The sequence below is a fragment of the Stenella coeruleoalba genome, assembly GCF_951394435.1.
Source record: "Stenella coeruleoalba genome assembly, chromosome: 9".
Taxonomy (NCBI): domain Eukaryota; kingdom Metazoa; phylum Chordata; class Mammalia; order Artiodactyla; family Delphinidae; genus Stenella; species Stenella coeruleoalba.
Window position 1 is genome coordinate 53631452 of NC_137155.1, and position 24845 is coordinate 53656296.

General features: G+C 38.7%; 1 protein-coding gene across 14 annotated transcripts in view; it reads right to left on the minus strand.

Annotated features, from left to right (window-relative positions):
- Positions 1-24845, minus strand: part of ADAM22 (ADAM metallopeptidase domain 22) — a 242542-nt gene that overhangs the window by 184274 nt on the left and 33423 nt on the right. For all 14 annotated transcript variants that reach the window (XR_013829883.1, XM_079932236.1, XM_079932235.1 and 11 more), the window contains exon 3: positions 19700-19776. Coding sequence is in view for 13 of the 14 variants with exons in the window: in XM_079932236.1 (XP_079788362.1) it covers positions 19700-19776 (77 nt within the window). In the remaining variant the exon portion in view is untranslated. The remainder of the gene's footprint in view (positions 1-19699; positions 19777-24845) is intronic.

Genomic DNA, 24845 nt, shown 5'->3' on the forward strand with positions numbered 1-24845 from the left:
TGTGTTGGTTCAATATTTGATTAAAAATAAGAATAAGTGATAGCTGTCAGTCCTTGGCTTTTTTATGTAATAAGGTGATGATGATATACAATTGAATTAGCAAAATGAAGATAAGGATCAGTCTATTAACAAATAGAAATCAGTTCTAAAGTAAAAAGTGAACCTGGTTGTCCCAGAAGGCAAGAAGTCTTTCTTTTTTTTTTTTTTTTGCGGTACGCGGTTCCCTCACTGCGTGGCCTCTTCCATTGCGGAGCACAGGCTCCAGACGCGCAGGCTCAGCGGCCATGGCTCACGGGCCCAGCCACTCCGTGGCATGTGGGATCCTCCCGGACCGGGACACGAACCCGTGTCCCCTGCATCGGCAGGTGGACCCTCAACCACTGTGCCACCAGGGAAGCCCCAAGAAGTCTTTCTTGTTGGCCCAGAAGGCAAAGAAGCACTTAAACATTAATGGGTTCATGTCAAAAGGACATAGGAACCAAAACGAAAGGGTTCCCACTAGCCAACTTTGGGATAATTTGAGCATCACAAAGACTAATGACTGTGATCGAATGTAAACATTTCATAAATAAAAATGCACAAGTCTACCACCCTATGTTCAAATTTTTTAAAAGAGATAGAGATGTACCTTTGTGTTTAGGGATCCATATATAAGGGGTAAAACTATATAATGGTATAAATATGGACTTTATAAAAGGTTGTACCCAGTCTGTACTGGCCCTCTGGACACACAATAGATATTACCCTCTGCCTGAGAATAGTTAAGGTTAACACTCACGGGACAAGAGTATACAGTACAACCTGCCACATCAGATCTCACTGGCTGAGAACATATGCCAACAGGTATTTTCACAGGGTGTGATAACAGATTCTTACATGTCTTTTGTATGTGTGAGAAAATATTTCAGAGACAAAGAGCAACAAGCAGGCTCTATGCAGATGGTGTCACCTGGGTAAGCATGTACCTTACACCTCACTCTACATACTCTTTACTATAAAACAAGTATCGCTATTACAGAACAGGTGCCCCGTTACTCAAACTGCAAAGATTTTGTTCACCCAATATTTTAACAATCGTATCATAAACTTAAATTATATTAAATAAATCTAGGGAATCCTATTTGCTGTACCTGCTGTCACAGTTCCCTGTGGTTGGGCTATACCACTATCACTGCTAGATAATTTAACAGAGTTCAGTAATTTGGCACCTGGGAGAAAAACAGCAGTGAGCTGATAATTTAATCTCCAACATGTCTCCTAATCACTATAAAAGCACACAAGAGTTTCTATGCAATTATGCAAAAACATTACACGTTTCATTGTTGTACATTAAGACTATTTACTATATCTAGCAAATTACATTTTCAGCTCATCTAATAAATCTGTAATACAAAAATATACATTAATCATTTTAACTATAAAAATAGTATTTATATGGTATTTTCCTTGAAGAACTAACACCATAAATAGTCTTGGTTATATTGAATAATTCTGTAATTATTTTATTTACAATTTAAATAATGTGCTTAAAAGTATGCTGAAATCTCCAGATTCCCCTATTAAAAGAGCAGATAATGCTAAAAACATCTCAAGGTCATATTTTAAAGACAATGTGTTTGCACTAAGGCTGTACTTTAAAAAGGCAGCCAGAAAGCAGAAAGCTTAAATAGACCAGTTTAATAAGAAGATGCACAGGGAGCTGACTCCACTACTCAGCTCTGATCTCTCCTTATAAAAGGGCTGACCTGAGCCTTGCAGTAGCTTCCTCCTCACCCATGAGCTTCGCCTTCTAAACCCTATAAAAGGCTCCAGCCCCTAGGGTCCGATTGCCTCTAGGATTCCTTCCAGATGCCCCTTCCAAAACAACTTCATGTCTTAGCTTTAGGATCGGCTCTCTGCCTTGGGTCACTTTCTGGCTCTTTGTCAGACATACCCAATGGCCCTTCCAGTGACTTCCAACCCAGTTCCCCCTTACTCTGGGCTTCGCAGCTGTCCCACTAACAACCGAGGCTACCCTGGGCTAAGCTCAGGAGACTTTCTGCCTGTGAGAGGAAGTTGTAAAGTCTAGTTTTAGGATTCCTAGATTAAAACTACCACTTTTCAACTCAGAATAAACAAGAGGAAATGAAATATGCTTTAGCTAAGGCATAAGAGTTGTGAGGTCTACTTAAAGTTCCTTAGGGTATTCTACCAATAGTGGAATCCTACCCTTCAAAAAGTGTCAAAAGTTCAAGATATATTTCAAAGGTAGAGCTTTGTTATGAACCAAAGAGCTTAAGATCATAATCACGAGAAGTATGAAACTCTTTCCAGATTCACCATGGACATGGAATGGAAAACCTGAAAGCTTAGCAACTGTTTATACTTGACACCACCCCGCCCATGAAATAGAGCTTACAGAGAAACAGCTGTTAACTGCACCATTAAAAACTCAAAAGTCCACTCTGGAAAACAGTTTAGCATTTCTCAAAACAATTCAACATAAGCCTACAACAGGACTCAAAAATTCCACTTCTAGGTATCTACCTCAGAGAAATGAAAACTTACATCCACACAGAGACTTACATGTGAATGTTCACAGCAGCATCATTCATAATAGCTCCAAACTAGAAACAACAATGGAGAGATATAATGTGGTATATCTATACAATGAAGTAACACTCAACAATAAAAAGAATGAAGTACTGACACATCTACATCAGAGATGAACTTCAAAAACATGCCAAATAAAAGAAAAAAGACACAAGAACACATGTTGTATGATTCCCTTTATATGAAATGTACAGAAAAGGCAAATTTATAAAAAAGTAAATTAGTGATTGCCTGGGGCTAGAGATAGGAATGGGGATTAAGTTTAAATGGAAATGAGGGATATTTCTGGAGAGATGAAAAGTGTTTTAAAACTGATGTTATGGTAGGGCTTCCCTGGTGGCACGCACAGTGGTTAAGAATCCACCTGCCAATGCAGAGGACATGGGTTAGAGCCGTGGTCTGGGAAGATCCCACATGCCACGGAGCAACTAAGCCCATGCACCACAACTACTGAACCTGCGCTCTAGAGCCCGCGAGCCACAACTACTGAAGCCCGCGCACCTACAGCCGATGCTCCACGACAAGAGAAGCCACCGCAACGAGAAGCCCAGGCACCACAATAAAGAATAGCTCGCGCTCGCTGCAACTAGAGAAAACCCGCACACAGCAACAAAGACCCAATGCAGCCATAAAAAAATTAATTAAATTAAAATTTAAATAAATAGATAAATAAATAAAACTGATGTTATGGTAATGGTTGCACCACTCAGTAAAGTAACTTTTAAAAAATCATTAAATTGTATAATGTGGAATGGATGAATTTTATGACAAGTAAAAATACCTCAACAAAAATTTTTTAAGCTTTTTTTTTTAAAATAAATTTATTTTTGGCTGTGTTGGGTCTTCGTTGCTGTGCACGGGCTTTCTCTATTTGTGGCGAGCGCAAGCTACTCTTCATTGTGGTGCGCAGCCTTCTCATTGCGGTGGCTTCCCCTGCAGAGCACGGGCTCTAGGCGTGTAGGCTTCAGTAGCTGTGACACGAGGGCTTCAGTAGTTGTGGCTCATGGGCTCTAGAGTGCAGGCTCAGTAGTTGTGGCGCACGGGCTTAGCTGCTCCGTGGCATGTGGGATCTTCCCAGACCAGAGCTCGAACCCGTGTCCCCTACATTGGCAGGCAGATTCTTAACCACTGAGCCACCAGCAAAGTCCCTCAATAAAAAATTTTAATGAAAAGTCTTTAATTTTATGCAATAAATGTTTCTAAAAGTTTGTGCATATCGGGTTATATTTGATAAGATAAGCACAAATAAAAGTAGCATTGGGAAAGAAGATATAATAATAGATACAGAAGAAATTTTAGAAATTATTTTCTAGAAAGCATGTGTGGGGAATTCCCTGGCTTCCCAGTGGCTACTCCACACTTCCACTGCCAGGGGCCCAGGTTCAATCCCTGGTTGGGGAACTAAGATCCCGTAAGCCGTGCTCAATGATGTGGAAAATTCTTTGGGAAAATGCAATTTCCCAAAGTTGGCTTAACAAGAAGTAGATGAATACATCAATACCCATCAAAAAATAGCTTATCAATGTCTTATCTATTAAAAATGTTACAGGACCAGTCAGGATAAAGATAAGGACTTTTAAACATTAAAATATATATGTATGAGTCCTATACACACAAGATAATGTTTCAGGGAATTTTTTTGTAAGTGAAAAATACCATTTTTTACAGCTTTTTAACTCTGATACCAAAAAAGAAAAAAAAAAGACTAATGCCAATCTCATTTATGATTGCTGATGCAAAAATTCTAAATAATGTAACAGCAAAATTATTTTAGTAGCTAGTAATGGGGTACCTAAAGAGACTGGATCTTATAATTTTAAGCTATAAAACTCCTTAAAGTCAGTTGCAGCATTCTAAAATGAAAACTAGAATTTGTGATTGGGCAACCTTCCCTTTTTGGAGGGGCAGGTCCCCCTAGAAAACCCTCAGAGTTGTCTGAACTGTGGGGAAAGCTTGAACCAGTAGAGAAAAGCAATTACACTCACCTCAAGGTGTTAATTGCAGAGTTAAGCCACTACAGGTCTGTTGCTTGTCAGACTGCTCCACTCCCAAAAACTGTCTGTCCTTGTCTAAGCACTGGATCAGAGGAAATTAGGGGCCCGAGTTAAAGTAGGAAGGCTGTGCAATCCTGATCTTTTCTTCACTTCATGCAGGAGGAACAACTGTGACAAGGAAATGTATTCAGTGCTCTGAGCTATAGGCACCCCACATGGGATATTGTTTAAAGTTAAATAAGCCATCCTTTGGGAAAGGTATTGACAAGCCATGGGAGTCAAGTCAGATCATAACCCTGAAAGCAGGGGTTCAGTTTCACTTTCTGAGAGTGGATGTCCCCATTGCTTTTCACCTTGAAAGAAAATGTAAGGTACCTTGGACCGGGAAAAGTAAGTTTCCCTTTTCTCTGCCTGGCTCTGAGCCGAGGATATGTCTGTGTGCTCCCAGTGGTATCAATGACCTCTTCAAGAAGGCTTGTGGATGGGTTTGGACTTGTGGGTTCTTAGCGGGACCACTCCTGGCAGATATAAGCAGCCATCACTGGTGGAGGACAGCTGTGCCCAGCAGCGCAGCTGTCATGAGGGTCAATGCCGGGGATCTACCGGAGGCAAGAATAGAGTGGCAAGATAAAAGACTAGAGAACAAACCTCACAAACAGTTGAGGGAAAAAAACACTTGGAGATGGAGGTAATTTACAGAAGTAAGGCCAGCTGGGACTTGTGCCATAGTAATTTAGATAAAAACAGGAGGTGTGATTCCATTTGATAATCACAAGGAAAGAGGCCAAGAAGAACGAGTTATCCAACGTAACCATATAGAGTTTATCCTCTATAGTCAAGAATAATTTCTAGTAACAGGAAACATTACTGTACTAAATCACAATAAGTCAAATAAGAAAATCCATATGTTCACTTGCATTGATTAAAAAGGCATTCAATAAAATCTAATACCCATTCCTTTAAAAAAAAGAGAAAATTTAAACAAGATATAGGATGCTGGTTTAACTAGCTAAAGACTAGTTAAACTAGATAAACTACATAAAGACTAGCTCTCAAAAATCAAGAATCGACATCCTACTTAACAATAAATTCTAGAGATTTTCCTATTACTGAAAGGACCAAGACAAAAATGCTATTATCATCAAATAATAGAGTTCAGGAACTTCTAGAAAAAGCACTAAGGTGCACAATAGTAATAAGTATAATCTTGAAAAGAAAAATAAAGCTCTCACGATTTTCCAGTCATGTTATTGTCAAACTAGAAAACCCAAAAGAAACAATGAAAAATCATTAGCAATATTAAGAATGACACCAATAATTAATTATAAAATATGATGGAAAAAATATCCACAGTAGCAACAAAAAAAATACAATTCCCATGAATATGTTCTACATAAAATGTGCAGGACCTACAAAAACCAAAGTACTAAATTTCATCAATAGACAGAAAAAAGTTGCTTAAATTAAAAAAACCCAACAACAACCACGATACTGATGGAAGGACTTAGTACCATAAAAGGTGGACTTTTCTCAAATTAAATTATAGGTTTAGTGACAGTCCAATTAAAATTCCAAAAAGGAAGTGACAAAATTACCCTAAATTTCCACCTAGGAAAAGGCAAAAATATCTATGAAATTTTGCAAAATGAAACTAAAATAACAAGAGAGTTTTCCATGCTAGATACTGAAACAGTTATATAGCTACAATAAATAGTATGGTGGTACTAGGCCCAATAACTAATGAATAGATCTTTACAAGAGATTGCTTTGAGAAGACATTAAAATACACAATAAGTAAATACAATGAACAAACGATCATAAGTCAGTGCAGAAAAGAATGAATAATGCAACTTATGGTGCAGAAAATACCAGTTACCTCTGCTTAGACTGTTATCCAAAGTCTTTCCTGTGGCCTAAGAGGATCCTTCTAACTTTCTACATGATTTGGGCCCTTTTACATTTCCAATCTCATTTAATAACCTCTTGGCTCCATTCCAACCTCCTAAGCCATCTTCCTGTGTCTCAAATATACTGTTTGTTCCTGCCTCAGGGCCTTGACACCTGCTGTTCTCTCTGCCCCTTCAGTCAAAAGTCATCTCCTCAGAGATGGCCTGTCCCTGACAACCACTGCTCAAATAGCACCCTCACCTCCATATCAGGCACTTGCTATTAATGGCACTATCACTCTGAAATTCTTTGTTTACATGTTCATTGCTTTTCTGACTAGAATGCAAACTCCCTAAGACTAGGGTACTTATTTCCTGGTTTGTCCTGAGACCTCAGGGTGCAGAAGAACTCTTAGAAATTACTAGAGGCTTAAGAAATGAATATATATGTATACATATGTATGTATGTATGTACACGTGTGTCTGCATTCATATGCATTGTGTACATACATGTGTGTGGCTCGTGTATAAACATATGGGCACGTGATTATTGATAAGACCTATTCAACACAGATTTGTGTTCTACACAAAAATTTTGTGTTAAACGTACGTATAAACAAATACCATAACGAATTGAAACAGCAAGATAGTTACAGATTCATTAATAACAGTGAAAGATCTCATGCTTTTCATTATCATCACATATCATCATTTTTAATTATAATCTTATCCTCGTCACTTATTTTTATCTACACTGTAAGCATTCTATTTACCACATTGAAAATAGGGCATGGTTAAGTAAATGAGACTCTTCCAAACTTAACCTTCGATTCCAACTGAATTCATTACCTGCCTTTTACCTATTGTGATTCCTACTTTCCTTGCAAATTCAAGAGTCCCAGTGGAAAGCAAGCGAAAGATGACTAATTGGCAGATGATTCCCTAAATGAAAGAAGACAAGATGGACTTGCTCATTTGAATAGAATTTGGGTGTTCCTTGTCTGACCTGGCTCCTGCTTCTCCTCCCACCCATCCTCATCTCCCACCCCTGGCTCTACATCACCTCCCATCTGCACGGGCAACCCATCTCCCAAGAGCTGTCACGTTTGAGTCCCTGGATGTCCTCCCTACATCCCTGTGCCCCCGTGAAGTAGGAAAAAAAAAGAGACTGATATAAGAATCACAGAGTGAGAGAATCTATTTTTGTTGTTATTGAAATAAGATAAAAGTGAAAAAATCTATTTTTTAAAAAGCCAAAATTTAAGCATTGGATCATCTCAAGATCTGATAGCTGGACAGCAGAATCCCTTCCACATACACACAACTATATTTAAAATAGATAATCAACACTGTTAATCAACCATACTTCAATATAAAATAAATATTTTTATAAATTATTGACAAAAAAAGATGGGTTCTCTCTTTATCGTTATGTGTTTCACATTCTAAAACAACCAACTACAGTCCACGTGGAGTATTTGCTTCTTTGCATGGTGTGTTGTGTGGGGTGTGTGTATGTGTATATGTGGTTTATTTCTGTCAGGTCACCAGTTGTAAAAAACTCAAGGAGTTCTGAAAAGAAATTTTTTCAATATTCTTGCATTACTTTGGGCAGTTTAATTATCCACTTCGTGAAGAAGACAGGAGAGAGTTACAGGAACTGACCTGGCCTGAATTACTTCAATAATAGAGTTAAATATCTTTATTGACCCTTATCTTTTTTTCTCTTTTCTTTTTTTTTATAGAGCAGGTTCTTATTAGTTATCTATTTTATACATATTAGTGTATATGTAAATCCCAACCTCCCAATTCTTCCCACCACCACAACCCCCCAACTTTCCCCCCTTGGTGTCCATACATTTGATCTCTACATCTGTGTCTCTATTTCTGCCTTGCAAAGTGGTTCATCTGTACCATTTTTCTAGATTCCACATATAGGCATTAATATATTTGTTTTTCTCTTTCTTACTTCACTCTGTATGACAGTCTCTAGGTCCATCCACATCTCTACAAATGACCCAATTTCATTCCTTCTTGTGGCTGAGTAATATTCCATTGTATATATGTACCCCATCGTCTTTATGCATTCGTCTGTTGATGGGCATTTAGATTGCTTCCATGACTGGCTATTGTAAATAGTGCTGCAATGAACATTAGGGTGCATGCGTCTTTTGGAATTATGGTTTTCTCTGAGTATATGCCCAGCAGTGGGATTGCTGGATCGTATGGTAATTCTATTTTTAGTTTTTCAAGGAACCTTCATACCGTTCTCCATAGTGGCTGTATCAATTTACATTCCCACCAACAATCCACACCCTCTTCACCATTTGTTGTTTATAGATTTTCTGATGATGCCCATTCTAACCAGTGTGAGGTGATACCTCACTGTAGTTTTGATTTGCATTTCTCTAACAATTAGTGATGCTGAGCAGCTTTTCATGTGCCTCTTGGCCATTTGTATGTCTTCTTTGGAGAAATGTCTATTTAGGTCTTCTGCCCATTTTTGGATGGGGTTGTTTGTTTTCTTAATATTGAGCTGCATGAGATGTTTATATATTTTGGAGATTAATCCTTAGTCCATTGATTCATTGGCAAATGTTGTCTCCCATTCTGAGAATTCTCTTTCCGTCTTGTTTATAGTTTCCTTTACTGTGCAAAAGCTTTTAAGTTTCATTAGGTCAGATTTGTTTATTTTTCTTTTTATTTCCATTATTCTAGGAGGTGAGTCGAAAAGATCTTGCTGTGATTTATGTCAAAGAGTGTTCTTCCTATGTTTTCCTCTAAGAGTTTTATAGTGTCTGGTCTTACACTTAGGTCTTTAATCCATTTAGAGTTTATTTTTGTGTATGGTGTTAGGGAGTGTTCTAATTTCATTCTTTTACATGTAGCTGTCTAGTTTTCCCAGCACCACTTATTGAAGAGACTGTCTTCTCCATTGTATATCCTTGCCTCCTTTGTCATAGATTAGTTGATCATAGGTGTGTGGGTTTATCTCTGGGCTTTCTATCCATTTCCATTCATCTATATTCAGGTTTTTGTGCCAGTACCATATTGTCTTGATTACTGTAGCCTTGTAGTATAGTTTAAAGTTGGGGAGTCTGATTCCTCCAGCTCTGTTTTTTTCCCTCAAGATTGCTTTGGCTCTTTGGGGTCTTTTGTGTCTCCATACAAATTTTAAGATTTTTTTTTCTAGTTCTGTAAAAAATCTCATTGGTAATTTGATAGGGATTGCATTGAATTTGTAGATTGCTTTGGGTAGTATAGTCATTTTCACAGTATTGATTCTTCCAATCCAAGAACATGGTATATCTGTCCATCTGTTTGTGTCATCTTTGATTTCTTTCACCAGTGTCTTATAGTTTTCTGAGTACAGGTCTTTTACCTCCTTAGCTAGGTTTATTCCTAGGTATTTTATTTTTTTGTTGCCATGGTGAATGGGATTGTTTCCTTAATTTCTCTTTCATATCTTTCATTGTTAGTGTACAGGAATGCAAGAGATATCTGTGCATTAATTTTGTATCCTGCAACTTTACCAAATTCATTGATTAGCTCTAGTAGTTTTCCGGTGACATCTTTAGGGTTATCTATGAATAGTATCATGTCATCTGCAAACAGTGACAGTTTTATTTCTTTTCCAATTTATATTATTTTATTTCTTTTTCTTCCCCGATTGCCGTGGCTAGGACTTCCAAAACTTTGTTGAATAATAGTGGTGAGAGTGGACATCCTTGTCTTGTTCCTGATCTTAGAGGAAATGCTTTCAGTTTTTCACCATTGAGAATGATGTTTGCTGTGGGTCTGTCGTATATGGCCTTTATTATGTTGAGGTAGGTTCCCTCTATTCCCACTTTCTGGAGAGTTTTTATCATAAATGGTGTTGAATTTTGTCAAAAGCTTTTTCTGCATCTATTAAGATGATCATATAGTTTTTGTTCTTCAATTCGTTAATATGGTGTATCACACTGATTGACTTGCATATATTGAAGAATCCTTGCATCACTGGGATAAATCCCACTTGATCATGGTGTAGGATCCTTTTAATGTGTTGCTGGAATCTGTTTGGTAGTATTTTGTTGAGGGTTTTTGCATCTATATTCATCAGTGATATTGGCCCGTAATTTTCTTTATTTTGTAGTATCTTTGTCTGGTTTTGGTATCAGGGTGATGGTGGCCTCGTAGAATGAGTTTAGGAGTGTTCCTTCCTCTGCAATTTTTTGAAAGTTTGAGAAGGACAGTTGTTAGCTCTTCTCGCCTGTGAAACCACCTGGTCCTGGACTTCTGTTTGTTGGAAGATTATTTTTTTTTTTTAAGAAGATGTTGTGGGTAGGAGTTTATTAATTAATTTATTTATTTTTGCTGTGTTGGGTCTTCGTTTCTGTGCGAGGGCTTTCTCTAGTTGTGGCGAGCGGGGGCCACTCTTCATCACGGTGCACGGGCCTCTCACTATCGCGGACTCTCTTGTTGTGGAGCACAGGCTACAGATGCGCAGGCTCAGTAGTTGTGGCTAGTTCCTCCGTGGCATGTGGGATCCTCCCAGACCAGGGCTCAAACCCGTGTCTCCTGCATTAGCAGGCAGATTCTCAACCACTGCGCCACCAGGGAAGCCCTGTTGGAAGATTTTTAATCACAGTTTCACTTTCATTACTTGTGATCAGTCTGTTCATATTTTCTACTTCTTCCTGGTTCAGTCTTGGAAGGTTATACTTTTCTAAGAATTTGCCATTTCTTCCAGGTTGTCCATTTTATTGGCATAGAGTTGCCTGTAGTAATCTCTTAGGATGCTTTGTACTTCTGCAGTGTCTGTTGTAACTTCTTTTTCATTTCTAATTTTATTGATTTAAGTCCTCTCCCTCTTTTTCTTGATGAGTCTGGCTAATGGTTTATCAATTTTGTTTATCTTCTCAAAGAACCAGCTTTTAGTTTTATTGATCTTTGCTATTGTTTTCTTGGTTTCTATTTCATTTATTTCTGCTCTGATTTTTATGATTTCTTTCCTTCTACTAACTTTGGGTTTTGTTTGTTCTTGTTTCTCTATTTCCTTTAGGTGTAAGGTTAGATCGTTTTTTGAGATTTTTCTTGTTTCTTCAGGTAGGCTTGTATTGCTATAAACTTCCCTCTTAGAACTGCTTTTGCTGCATCCCATAGGTCTTGGATCATCATATCTTTGTTGTCATTTGTCTCTAGGTGTTTTTTGACTTCCTCTTTGATTTCTTCAGTGATCTCTTGGTTATTCAGTAAAGTATTAATTAGCCTCCATGTGTTTGTGTTTTTTTACGGTTTTTTCCCTGTAATTGATTCCTAATCTCATAGCGTTGTGGTCGGAAAATATGCTTGATATGATTTCAGTTTTCTTAAATTTACCAAGGCTTGATTTGTGACCCAAGATGTGATCTATTCCAGAGAATGTTCCATGTGCACTTGAGAAGAAAGTGTAATCTGCTGTTTTCAGATGGAATGTCCTATAAATATCAATTAAATCTACCTGGTCCACTGTGTCACTTAAAGCTTGTGTTTACTTATTAATTTTCTGTTTTGATAATCTGTCCATTGGTGTAAGTGAGGTGTTAAAGTCCCCCACTATTATTGTGTTAGTGTTGATTTCCTCTATTATGGCTCTTAGCATTTGTCTTATGTGTTGAGGTGCTCCTATGCTGGGTGCATATATATTTATAATTGTTATAACTTCTTCTTGGATTGATCCCTTGATCATTATGTAGTGTCCTTCCTTGTCTCTTGTAACATTCTTTATTTTAAAGTCTATTTTACCTGATACGAGTATGGCTACTCCAGCTTTCTTTTGATTTCCATTTGCATGGAATATCTTTTTCCATCCCCTCACTTTCAGTCTGTATGTGTCCCTAGGTCTGAAGTGGGTCTTTTGTAGACAGCATATATATGGGTCTTGTTTTTGTATCCATTCAGAGAGCCTGTGTCTTTTTGTTGGAGCATTTAATCCATTCACATTTAAGGTAATTATCTATATGTATGTTCCTATGACCATTTTCTTAATTGTTTTGGGTTTGTTTTTGTAGATCCTTTTCTTCTCTGTGTTTCCCACTTAGAGTCGTTCCCTTAGCATTTGCTGTAGAGCTAGTTTGGTGGTGCTGAATTCTTTTAGCTTTTGGTTGTCTGTAAAGCTTTTGATTTCTCCAACGAATCTGAATGAGACCCTTGCTGGGTAGAGTAATCTTAGCTATAGGTTCTTCCCTTTATCACCTTAAATATATCGTGCCACTATCTCTGGCTTGTAGAATTTCTGCTGTTAACCTTATGGGAGTTCCCTTGTATGTTATTTGTCGTTTTTCCCTTGTTGTTTTTAATAATTTTTCTTAGTCTTTATTTTTTGTCAATTTGATTACTATGTGTCTCGGCGTGTTTCTCCTTGGGTTTATCCTGCCTGGGACTCTCTGCACTTCCTGGACTTGGGTGGCTATTTCCTTTCCCATTTTACAGAAGTTTTCAACTATAATCTCTTCAAAGATTTTCTCTGGTCCTTTCTCTCTCTATTCCCTTCTGGGACCCCTATAATGCAAATGTTGTTTCGTTTAATGTTGTCTGAGAGGTCTCTTAGACTGTCTTCATTTCCTTTTTTTTTTTTTTATTCTGTTCCATGGCAGTGAATTCCACCATTCTGTCTTCCAGGTCACTTATCCATTCTTCTGCCTCAGTTATTCTGCTATTGATTCCTTCTAGTGTATTTTTCATTTCAGTTATTGTATTGTTCATCTCTGTTTGTTTGTTCTTTAATTCTTCTTGGTGTTTGTTCTTTAATTCTTCTAGGTCTTTGTTAAACATTTCTTGCATCTTCTCGATCTTTGCCTCCATTCTTTTTCCGAGGTCCTGGATTATCTTCACTATCATTATTCTAAATTCTTTTTCTGGAAGATTGCCTATCTCCACTTCATTTAGTTGTTTTTCTGGGGTTTTATCTTCTTCCTTCATCTGGTACACAGTCCTTTGTCTTTTCGTTTTGTCTGTCTTTCTGTGAATGTGGTTTTCGTTCCACAGGCTGCAGGATTGTAGTTCTTCTCGCTCCTGCTGTCTGCCCTCTTGAGCCTTTTACTTCTGAGGAATCTTTCACAATAAAGTATAACACCAGTTCTTGACCTCTAGAACGATCCAATGTGGCCGCAGGACTAGTTTGACCAGGCCAGGCCATATGATTGGTTTTATTAACATATCTGTCCCAAAGAGTGAAATTTCACACCTGTGTGACCCCTTGAAGGAGTTGAGAACTGCTTCCCACCCTTCATAGTCTTAATAACACAGGAACTGGCTGTGCTTTTCATTTTTAATCATCCCATAGTCTTTATCTGCCTCCTGTACAAGTTACAACCTAAAGGTTGAATTAGTATATAATTTGGTTACAGATAACCTTGTTTACTGAACATTCAGAAGGAATATTATATAATACTTTTCCTTCCTTCCAATCTAAAAATATGTATTATTGGATCCATCCTGCAACTGGAATCCAGCTACACAAGGACTTACTTAATTTGTCTCCAGTTTCAAACAAGACAAAAAACTGTACCTGTTCCATAGCCCTATAAATTGCTTCATAAGGAAAAAAGCTTAGGTTAAAGAGTTCCCGAGATGGTGAAGTAGGAAGACCCCGCGCTCACCTTCTCTCAGGGTCTCTCACACCAATATGACAACTGTTTTCAAGAAACTGGGCTTCCCTGGTGGTGCAGTGTTTAAGAATCCACCTGCCAATGCAGGGGACATGGGTTCGTGCCCTCATCCGGGAAGATCCCACAAGCCGTGGAGCAACTAAGCCCGTGTGCCACAACTACTGAGCCTGTGCTCTAGAGCCCACAAGCCACAACTACTGAGCCTGCATGCCACACTACTGAAGCGTGCACGCCTAGAGCCCATGCTCCACAACAAAGAGAAACCACTGCAATGAGAAGCCTGCGCACTGCAATGAAGAGTAGCTCCCACTTGCCACAACTAGAGAAAGCCCGCACCTAGCAACAAAGACCCAATGCAGCCAAAATATGAAAATAAATTTATATACAAGAAACTACCAATGTGAAAGACCAGAGCCTATCAGAAAAGACCTTCTATGGCTGAAGAGAGAAAGAAGGAACCACAGCAAGACAGGAGGGGCAAAATTGCAAAAGAGTCCAGACCCATACCAATGGGTGGGCGAGCCACAAACGGGAGAATAGCTATAACTGCAGGGATTCTTCCCAAGGGGTGGGGGGTTGGAGCCCTACATTGTGCTCCCCAGCCCAAGGGTCCAGTGCCAGGAAAATGAGCCCCCAGAATGTTTGGCTTTAAAGGCCAGCAGGTATTACTTTTGGGGGAGCCAGAGGGCTGTGGGAAATAGAGACTCCACTCTTAAAGGGTACACACAAAATCTCACATACTCTAGGACTCAGGGCAGAAGTAGCCATTTGAAAGGAACCTGTGGCAGACCCACCTGCTGATACTGGAAAGTGTTCCAGAGAGGCAGGAGGAAACTGGAGACCGAGACATGGGCGGCAGCCATTTTGGGGAGCTCGTTCTACCACGGAGACACTGGTGCTGGCGGGCACCATTCTGGAACCCTCCCTCTAGCTTATTAGCTCCAAGAACCAGCCCCGTCCCCACTCACCAGCCTGCAGGCACCAGTACTGAGATATCTCAAGCCAAGCGACTAGCTGGGAGGAGACACAGAGCCACCACCAGCAGGCCAGCTGCCTGAACACCTGCTGAGCCCATAGCCAATCCTGGATACAGCCCTATCCATCATAGATTCCAGGACGTGGCCCCACACACCAGGGTGCAAACACTAGATCTGGGACCCCCCAGGGTCCTTCAGATAGAGACATGGGGAGCCTGCTCCACCTGCAGTGTACAGGCACCAATCCCAGAACCCCCTGGGCTATAGCCCTGCCCATCAGCCAGCCAGTTCTAGCCTTGCTACCAGCCTCACCCACCAGCAGGTGGACATCTGTCCCCAAACAACTGTAGCCCTGCAGCCTGCCATGGCAGGGCCCAGTCCTCTCACCAGCAGGCCAGCCCCAACCCTGAGACACCTCGGGGCCCTCAGCCAGTTGCCCCAGGATCTGACCCCATTCTTCAGCAGGGAGACACAACTTCGGGATACCCTGGACCCTGCAGCCAGCTGTATCAGGAACTGGCCCCACCCAACAGTGATCCAACACCAGCTCTGGGAGCCCCAGACCCTGCAGCCAGAGACCCCAGGACTAGACCCTGCCCAGCAACAGGTCAATTCCAGATTTGGGACACCTTGGGCACCTCAGCCAGTGGCCCTGGGATCTAGCCCCACCCACTAGCTTTGGGACCCCCAGGGCCCTTCAGTCAGAGTCCCCAGGATCCAGCTCCACCCACCAGTGAGCCAGCACTAGCCCTGGGACTCGCTGGGGTTCCACAGCCAGCCTTGTCATTACGCAGCCCTACCAACCAGTGGCCAGCAGCCTCCACACAAGGCAGGGCCTGACAACCAGCTGAACAGGGGGCCAGCCATGCCGACCAGCACGTCCACAGTAGTCCACCCACCACAACAGAAGGACCCACAGAGCCCACATAGGGAGAACCCCTAGAGTACATAGCTCTGGTGAGCAGACCTGCTGGAACGTATAAGATATCTCCTACAACAGGCCACTTCTCTAACACTGGGAAACATAACCAACCTACCAGATACAAAGGATGAAATTTTGCATTTTCCACAACATGGATGGACCTAGAGGGTATTATGCTTAGTGAAATAAGTCAGACAAAGATGAATACTTTATGTTGTCATTTATATGTGGAACCAGAAAATAAAATAAATGAATCAATGTGTCAAAACAGAAACAGACTCACAGATATACAGAACAAACTAGTGGTTTCCAGTGGGGCTAGGGAAGAAGCGGGGAGGGGCAACACAGGGGTAGAGGATTAAGAGGTAAAAATGACTATGTATAAAATTAGTAATCTACAAGGATATACTGTACAGCACAAGGAGTGTAGTCATTATTTTATAATAACATTAAATGGAGTATAGTTTTGAATCACTATGTTGTACACCTGAAACGACTATAATATTGTAAATCAGCTATACCTCAATAAAAAAAATCGTTTTAAGAAGAAAAAGTAAAAAAAAACCAATCAACAAACTACATTAAATAAATGTTAGTAAGCATATGAGTGAGGAAAAAAAAGAAAGGAAGGAAGGAACAGAGGGAGGGAGGGAAGGAGCGAGGGAGGGACGGAGGAAAGAAGGAAGGAAAACTTAAAGAGCATCATCGATTTTTCATCTTTCTGCTCCTTAACCAATATAACCACTAGACAATATATAAAGTGAAACCATGAAATAAAAACATTCTCCATAAAAATAAGAAAAAAACCTTTGTATCAAATCATCCTAGACCATAAAGCATAAAGAAAATAGATACCTGACATCTATGTTTAATATAGATCCCAGGCCAAAAAACAAAAACAAAAAACTTTGCATATTTCTCAGCCCAGGAAATCTCTATTTATGCTATTATTTTATCCTTTGTACTGCAATAAGAAGAATGGAGCTTCTTTGTACTGCAATAAGAAGAAGGGAGGTTCTTGCCAGTATCTAGAAAGAAATTTTGCTTCACCCTTAGTATTCTAAGCTTCATGCTCTGATAAGTATGGCCATATGTGTCTCCCCTTCAGGAACAGAAAACTATAGTGCTTGGATTCCTCCAGAGGAAGTGAGATGGCTTGGGCAGAATGAATAAATATCCTTTCTTCTTTGGGGTACTGAAAGTCAAGGCATTACAAATGTCAGAAACCAGAAAACAAGGCAGCGGATATCTAGCAGAACCATGATTTGAAGGAATGGAAAGGAGTCATTGAAATAGAGACCTAGGAACCTGACTTTCCAAATCATACCTAGATGTGTACGCTCAGCTTTTTTAGAAGCCAGCCCCAAACATTTGCCCTCTTTCTTTTTTGCTGCTTCACTCTTCCCCAGTTGACAGCCTCCACCCTCATCCATCATCTCCTCTGTCTCCTGGCCTATTCCAGCCTTTAGTTTCTAAGTCAATATGACTTCCCAACCTAGAATTTAGTGCCTATTCTGGGCTAAGGATACAACAATAAACAAAAAAACATCTCAGCCCTCAATGAGCTTAAATTCTAGATGGAGGAAAAACACAAAAAAATAATAAATTAAAAAATTTTTTAAATAAATTAAAAATTAAAATACAGAGAATTAGTTGACCATATGACAATGATGGTCATCAAATTTTTGACCTGCAAAAATGGCAATTTCATGAGTCAACGTTTATATTAAATTGTGATAATATTTTAAAAATTACACAAGGGAGAATAGGTAGTAGGGTGTATGGGAAAGTGAGCACAGAGAGGGTTACAACTTAAAACAGGGCAATCAGTGTCTAAGTGGTAGAATTATATGAGATTGTTTTTCTACTCTTTCACTATTTTTCAAAGGAGCATGCATTCCTTCATAATGAGTTTTTTAAAACTTTATGACATTAAAATTGCTGAAAAACTGAAATGAGTCATACAAACATGTAAATTTTAGGGTATTTACATCAAGCAAGAATCTAAGATACAGATCATATTAACACAATCTTATTCACGCCCTATGAAATTAGGGTAAAATACAGTGTGGTATAAAACATCTAATATTTATGTTCCAAACCATAAATTTTAAAAATAAGAAAGAAACTATTTTAATGAGTATTGTAGAAATACAACTTATGTTACATTTTTTAAATGTGCATGATCAAAGAACAAAACACTTCCATTGTTAGATCACCCAAATAACAGACTGCCATCTAACACATGCTTTTCAGTATTTAAATTGTTTGTGAAACAAAAATGTGGGGAGAGGGAAGCACTACTTACAAAATGTACCTACCTACAAGGCAGCTTAATTAAAAAATAAACTAATATATAACTTAAACACTAAAACAATAACTATGGTATGATGACAACTTTGTAAATAAATTCCAGAAAAATTAGGATACTAGTAAAATTAATTATTAAATTAATCTATTAAACATAGACTAAAATCTAAAAGGAAGAAGTGAATTCTCCTGAATACTGATTGACCTCGCTCAATAATCTTAACAGTGCACATGTGCCCTTTCCTCAAAGGAAATCTCCAAACCAGCACTGTGCAACAGAACTTTCTGCAATGTTGGAAATGTTCTGCCTTGTCCTATAAGGTAACCACTAACTACACATGGCTACTGAGCATTTGAAATGCGGTTCATGCAACTAAGAAACAGAATTTTTTATTTTATTTTAATTATTTAATTTTAATTTAAACAGCCGCAAGAGGCTAGTGGCTACCTACCCAGATAGTACAGCTCTAAGAACTGCCTCTTGCATCCTTTTCTTAATTAACTCAGAGTCTTCCACCTGGCTGATTCCCCACTGCAGACAAACTAGGCTCTACTTCTCACTCTCGGTCTACCATACTGTCCACCTGGCCTCAAACTTTCTTCCTAAGTTGTTGCATAGCTGATTTCAGCAAAGCTGTGGTCCAGTGCTGCTCAGCTCAGAAACACTGGCTGACAGAGCCCTGGTCTCTTCCTGCTTGCCCAGGAAAAGAAGTGGGATACTAATGCTTTTTTTAAAAAGTGAATAGACAACCAAATGTCCTGTAAGACTTCTTAGATACTAACCCAGAGGGAAGAGATTAAATCCAGTGATGTATCAAAAGCCACTCCCAAACTTAAAATTCTACTATCCCAAACCTAAAATTCTAGGTAATGACAATTTCCAAAATTATATAGTATTTACAGAATAATTCCAGTACCTTAAACCTTACAAAACTCAACTCCCAAATCAAAGCATCTAATGGCATTATTTGGAATCACACTATCATGCAACCAGTCCCCTGACTCACTGAGCAAAAAGGGTAACTTACCTTTTCTGCTGTTCTTAAGAAAGATGTTTTAATACTCAAAGTATTATTTTCATAATTTATTGTCATTCATAGGAACTTAGGTCATCTATATCTTTATGCAAAATACTGGAGTAAATCTTTCCCTCAATTTTACATTCTTAAAGCTGTTACAGTTGTTCAGTTTCAAGCGGATACCCATTTTCTGTTATTTACCAGACTTTATAACTTACAGTCAGTAGATACAATAGTTTTAAATATAGTATTTAACTGATATTAGAAAACAAAGTAAAATATACTAAGAAAAAAAATTTTACAGCAGGATAAGAAACTGGATTCAATGTGTATCTGAAAACAGTGAGTGCAGCTCAAGGAAAACTTACTGATTTAGCAGGACATCAAGAATAAAGGATGTTCCAAAGGCACCCAGCAGGAAGCTTGCCTGGTCAACGTGAGTCAACTGCAATATCAGAAAGATAAAAGGTATTTATTATTCAGCCATAGAGATCAAATGATAAGCACTTCTCATGATCATTTGAAAGTTTTATAATATAAATTAGAAAAACAGTTCAACATAGAAATTAAATAAAAACAGAGTAAAATTTGCACCTTCTTAGAAGCTATTCACTAATCTGAAGTAAAGTACCACTTAATCAAGGAGGGCAAGTACCCTCCCTTTCTGCTTTATCTCAAGTGGTTAAACATTTCATTTCCAAGAAGACTGAACTACATTTCATTCTGTTTTAGATGACTGACTCCTTTAAAATTAAGCTTTGTACATTAAAAAAGAAATAGGGAAAAATATGTTCAATACAAGAGTAAATTAAGATGATGAATGTGATCTATTTACAAGGAAGACATCTAAACGTCTAAAAAACCCTTTTCATCCTATCTCAAATACATACTTTCGAAGTAATAGTTCAGTTCTAATTTACCAAATGTAATTTCATAGAGGTTTCCACAATTTCCTAAGAGAAAAACTGAGCCTCTGCCCATCTACTGCAAACATCACCCATCAAAAGTTTATTGGGAAAAAAATCACTACTTCCTATGCCAATCTAGGGACTCCCAGAGAAAATCACAAGGGACTCTAAAAAACATACAGTGTTACCAATAACATTAATATTAGCGTATTGAATAACCACATGTAATAACTTAAAAGAAAGGAGGAAGGAAGCAGAACTATTTATTTTAACTTCCCATATTAACAGTAGCTATACCTGAGCAGTAGAACTATAAATTATTTGATTTTTTGGTTCATATTTGTCTATAGTATCCAAAATTTCTACAATAAACATGTATAATTCCTGCAGTGAGAAAAGCAAACATACACTATTTTAGAGATATAAACCATCTGAGCAACTGTATTTATGTAGCAAGTGAGGCAGATGGTCGTGCTGCTCCCCGAGAACCAGCGCATCTTAGGAAGGGACATTGTAGGATTCTGTGGGGCACAAAGGGCACCTCAATCATACCTAGGATTTTCACACTCATTAACCTATGGTATCAGGAGAAAGGAGAGTGCTTAATAATCATAAAGCTTTCTGGAAACAAAGGATAACCTTTCCATTTAAAAATCTTTGAAATAAGTGGGAGTGGGAGAATGCCACACCTCAGTTGCTAACACATTCCAATCCTCGTGAAACCGCAAGAATGAAGAACTATCTGGATACTTCTCAGCCTCATTAAACATCCAACCCTAACTCCTCACTCTTCCCAATTAACACCCAGGTTATCACCAAATTCTGGCTTCTTTTTTCTTTTTATGATGGTTCTTGGATCCACACTTTACTCTTCATTTCATATCTGCCACAGTTCATATCCTCCCTGATTTACCTAAAACTGACTCCTTATCAAAACCCCAAATGTAAGTCCTGTATTTTCTACTACATCAAATACAAACTTTCTCTCTCTGCATATCAAGATCCTCCACAATCACCTCCCCCCACCCCAGACATAACAGCACACAAGTTCCCAAGGACCCACCCATATCCCATTCACACTCAGTTCTCTCTTCTACTCTTTAATTCCACAAACTATGTGCATTCCAACTCTTTCTATAGCTTTCATTCATCACTTGTGCTTTTCCAAACCAGACCCTGGGGTAGTGATCTTCACCATGGCCATTTCCCAGAAATGGCCCTATTCATCCTTCAAGACTTAGATCAAGTTCCTTTTTGTATTAGTCTACCCGGGCTACCATAAGAAAGTACCACAGACCGGATGACGTAAACAACAGAAATTTGCTTTCTCACAGTTCGGGAGGCTGGAAGTCCAAGCTCAAGGTGTTGGCAGATTTGGTTTCTCCTGAGGCCTCTCTCCTTGGCTTGCAGATGGCCACATGGTTTCCTCTCTATGCATGTGTACCCCAGGTGTCTCTCTCTCTCTCTCTCCCCTAAGGATATCAGTCATATTGGATTAGCATCCACCCTTACAACTTCATTTAATCTAATTACCTCTTTAAAGACTGTCACCAAATACAGTCCCATTAGCATTAGGGCTTCAATATATAAATTCTGGAGGGGACACAATTCAATCCAAACTTTCCTCTCCCAGGAAGTCTTCCCAAACCCTTCTAGCTTCCTTCTCTCCTCTTCCTCAATACGGTTCATTTTGATATGAGGGCCTCAGTACTGACCAGCATCAGGTATTCAGTAAGTATTTCCTGACTGACTGACTCATTTGAGGGTTTGTTTGATCAATCACCTGGATGCACACATGAACAACAATTACACAGCTATAAATTACCTGCTTACAGAAATGCCATCCTTCCATCAAGTTGTTCTTAATGCTACCCCAATGGATAATTTCTTTTCTCTAAAAGCTCTTTGAGTTTCCTGAAGTGCTAACAACCATGTTTGGGGAACAGCCTGGGGAAAGCTCTGTCTCAATTAAAAAGAACCTCTCTCTCCTCCATTCTTTCTCAGCATTTATTGTGAACATGGCAGAGGACACATGTTATTCATCACGGCATCATAATTACAGCCTGGATCAAAATAACATTACTATTCTTTTTTAGCAAGATATTTACTGTTTGCATTAATTCTGTCTAATTCTTATATTTTCTTTTTCCTGCAGCTTCAGTTTACAACTGGTATTTTACTTTATTGATCTCATCCATGTCCCAAGGAGAAACCCATTATGTAAATTCAACAGAAAATCTATTGACAGCATGTTTAACTGCCATTAGTGAAAAATGTTTGCATTATTGATAGTAATAGGAACGGGATTATATTAATATTGTTTTAATGTAAGGAAGGCTTCCTTAGACTGTATACAGATTGATTCATTCAACAAACATCTTCTGAGAGTCTACCAAGTGCTGGGAACTCTTCTGATTTGGGGGGCAAGATGAAGAAGACTGATCATGTTTCCGCTCTAGTGGGGCTTATCTTCTAGTGGAAGGAGATAGAAAGTGACAAATAAAATGACAGAAAATGACCAATTAGATGAAAAATAAACTTAGAATATAAATACACTGTTCTCAGATTTAATAAAACAGGGTAAACAGGTAACCAGGGTAGACAGCGTTCTAGGTGGTATGGAGGCCTCTCTGAGGAGATGACATCTGGAGAATTAGAAGGGATCTATGGCAGACAGACTGACGGCTCCAAAGATGACCACACTCTAATCTCTGGAACTTGTGAACGTGTTACCTCACACAGCAAAAAGGACTTTGCCGATGTGATAAAGTTAGGGACCCTGAGATGGGGAGAGTATACTGGATTATCCAGGTGGACCCAAGGTAGTCACCAGAGTCTTATAAGGATCGGAGTCAGAGAAGGAGATGTGATGATGGAAGTAGAGATTAAAATGAGGTTAGGAAAAGGCCACATGCCAAGGAATGTTGGCAGCCCCCAGAAACCGGAAAAAACAAGGAACAATTTTCCCCTAAAGCCCCCAAAAGGAGCACAGCCCTGAGAACACCTTCATTTTAGCCTTTTAAGACCTAATTCAGGCTTCTGATCTCTAGAACTGTAAGAAAATTCATTTTAGTTGTTTTATGACATTAAGTTTGTGGTATAACGTGTTACAGCAGCAATGGGAAACTAATACAGCATCACTGGCAATGTCCCTGAACATTTAGAAAAGCAACTCCAATAACGAGTGGATTGCATCAGTGTTCAATGTCATTTTCCTCCGTGGCTGGGTTAAAACCAAGGCACCTGCACCAGTAGAACTGACACTCATGAAGGCAAAAGGATCAAACTCCAAACATAGGACTTCCCAGCCAAAACAAATTTGCAGTAGTAATCATGAAAATACATGTTAGCTTGGTTTCCTTGCATTCTGGATGGTCATCTACCATTCAGGCACCTGCCATCCCCAAATGTCTGACTTAACAAGTAGGCTGAAGAGAAGAAACATATTTACTTCTTTACGTTATCTTGGAGAAATTATAAATTAAGTAGAATTACACTGAACTCATGCAATTAACAATCCAGCTTATTATTCAACACCTTAATCTTAGACCTTACCTTCTTAGCTCAAAAGAAAAGAAAATGTTTAAGAAGAGAGAACTAGTCTAATCAGGATTTTCCTCTTTATTTTGGTGGGGGAGTGCCTAACATATATTGACCCCCCAAATTCTAATATTTATTAACTAATATTAGTTATTATTTGATATCTAATATTTATTAAGAAGATTATTTTTATTAAGAAGATTATTAAGAAGATTAAAAGGTAGTAATGGCTCTTAGAGACATTTGAAAATTATTATTATTTTGCAGAAATGTATTTTTTCAAATTACTATATAAGAATGACTTGTGATTTTAAAATCTATTAACCAAATGCTTTGTTACCCTAGAATAACCTAGAGCTCATATAATACACATCCTTATTTTACAAATAAGGAAACTGAGGCATGTGAGTAAATGTCATTTCCAAATCACCCTGTTTGGTAGTAGGGCAGCATTTCACCTCCTGGCAGGCCTCTTCCATCATGCTTCATCTTTGCTATCATTCTGCAGTTTGGAGGTGGCTTGCAGGTTTTACTGGGTTCTAAAGAGCACTTCTAGAGCATTTAGAAGAAAATCAAACCACGAAAAACAATCTTTGGAACTCTGACTTCATCAGAAAAGTCAATAACATTATCACATCTGACACAAAGCACAACCTTAGAAATTAAGCATTATACTTTACAATACACATGGAAATCCATTTTTTAAGGAAACAAATTACACAGGTATGGTAAAGTGTGTGTGTTTTAAGCAGTGAGGCTGATTTTGATCATAGCTGTGAAAAAAGACTGAGGGAGAAAAAGGCAAAAATATAAAATAACTATCGAGATGGCAAGAAAACTTAATAAATCAATATAATTACATAAGGATAATTTAAATTTCAAAAATGAATCAGAATTTTAGGACCAGAAGAACCTGATACAATCCCCAGATTGAGGCCTGTTTATTATCCATGGGCAACAGCTGAAATTTAAGTGTGAAGTTAATATAACCCTCAAGCTCCTTATGCATTTTGCTTCTTGACAACCTGTCTTTTTCTCCTCACATCTCCTAGAGCCATGAACTAGA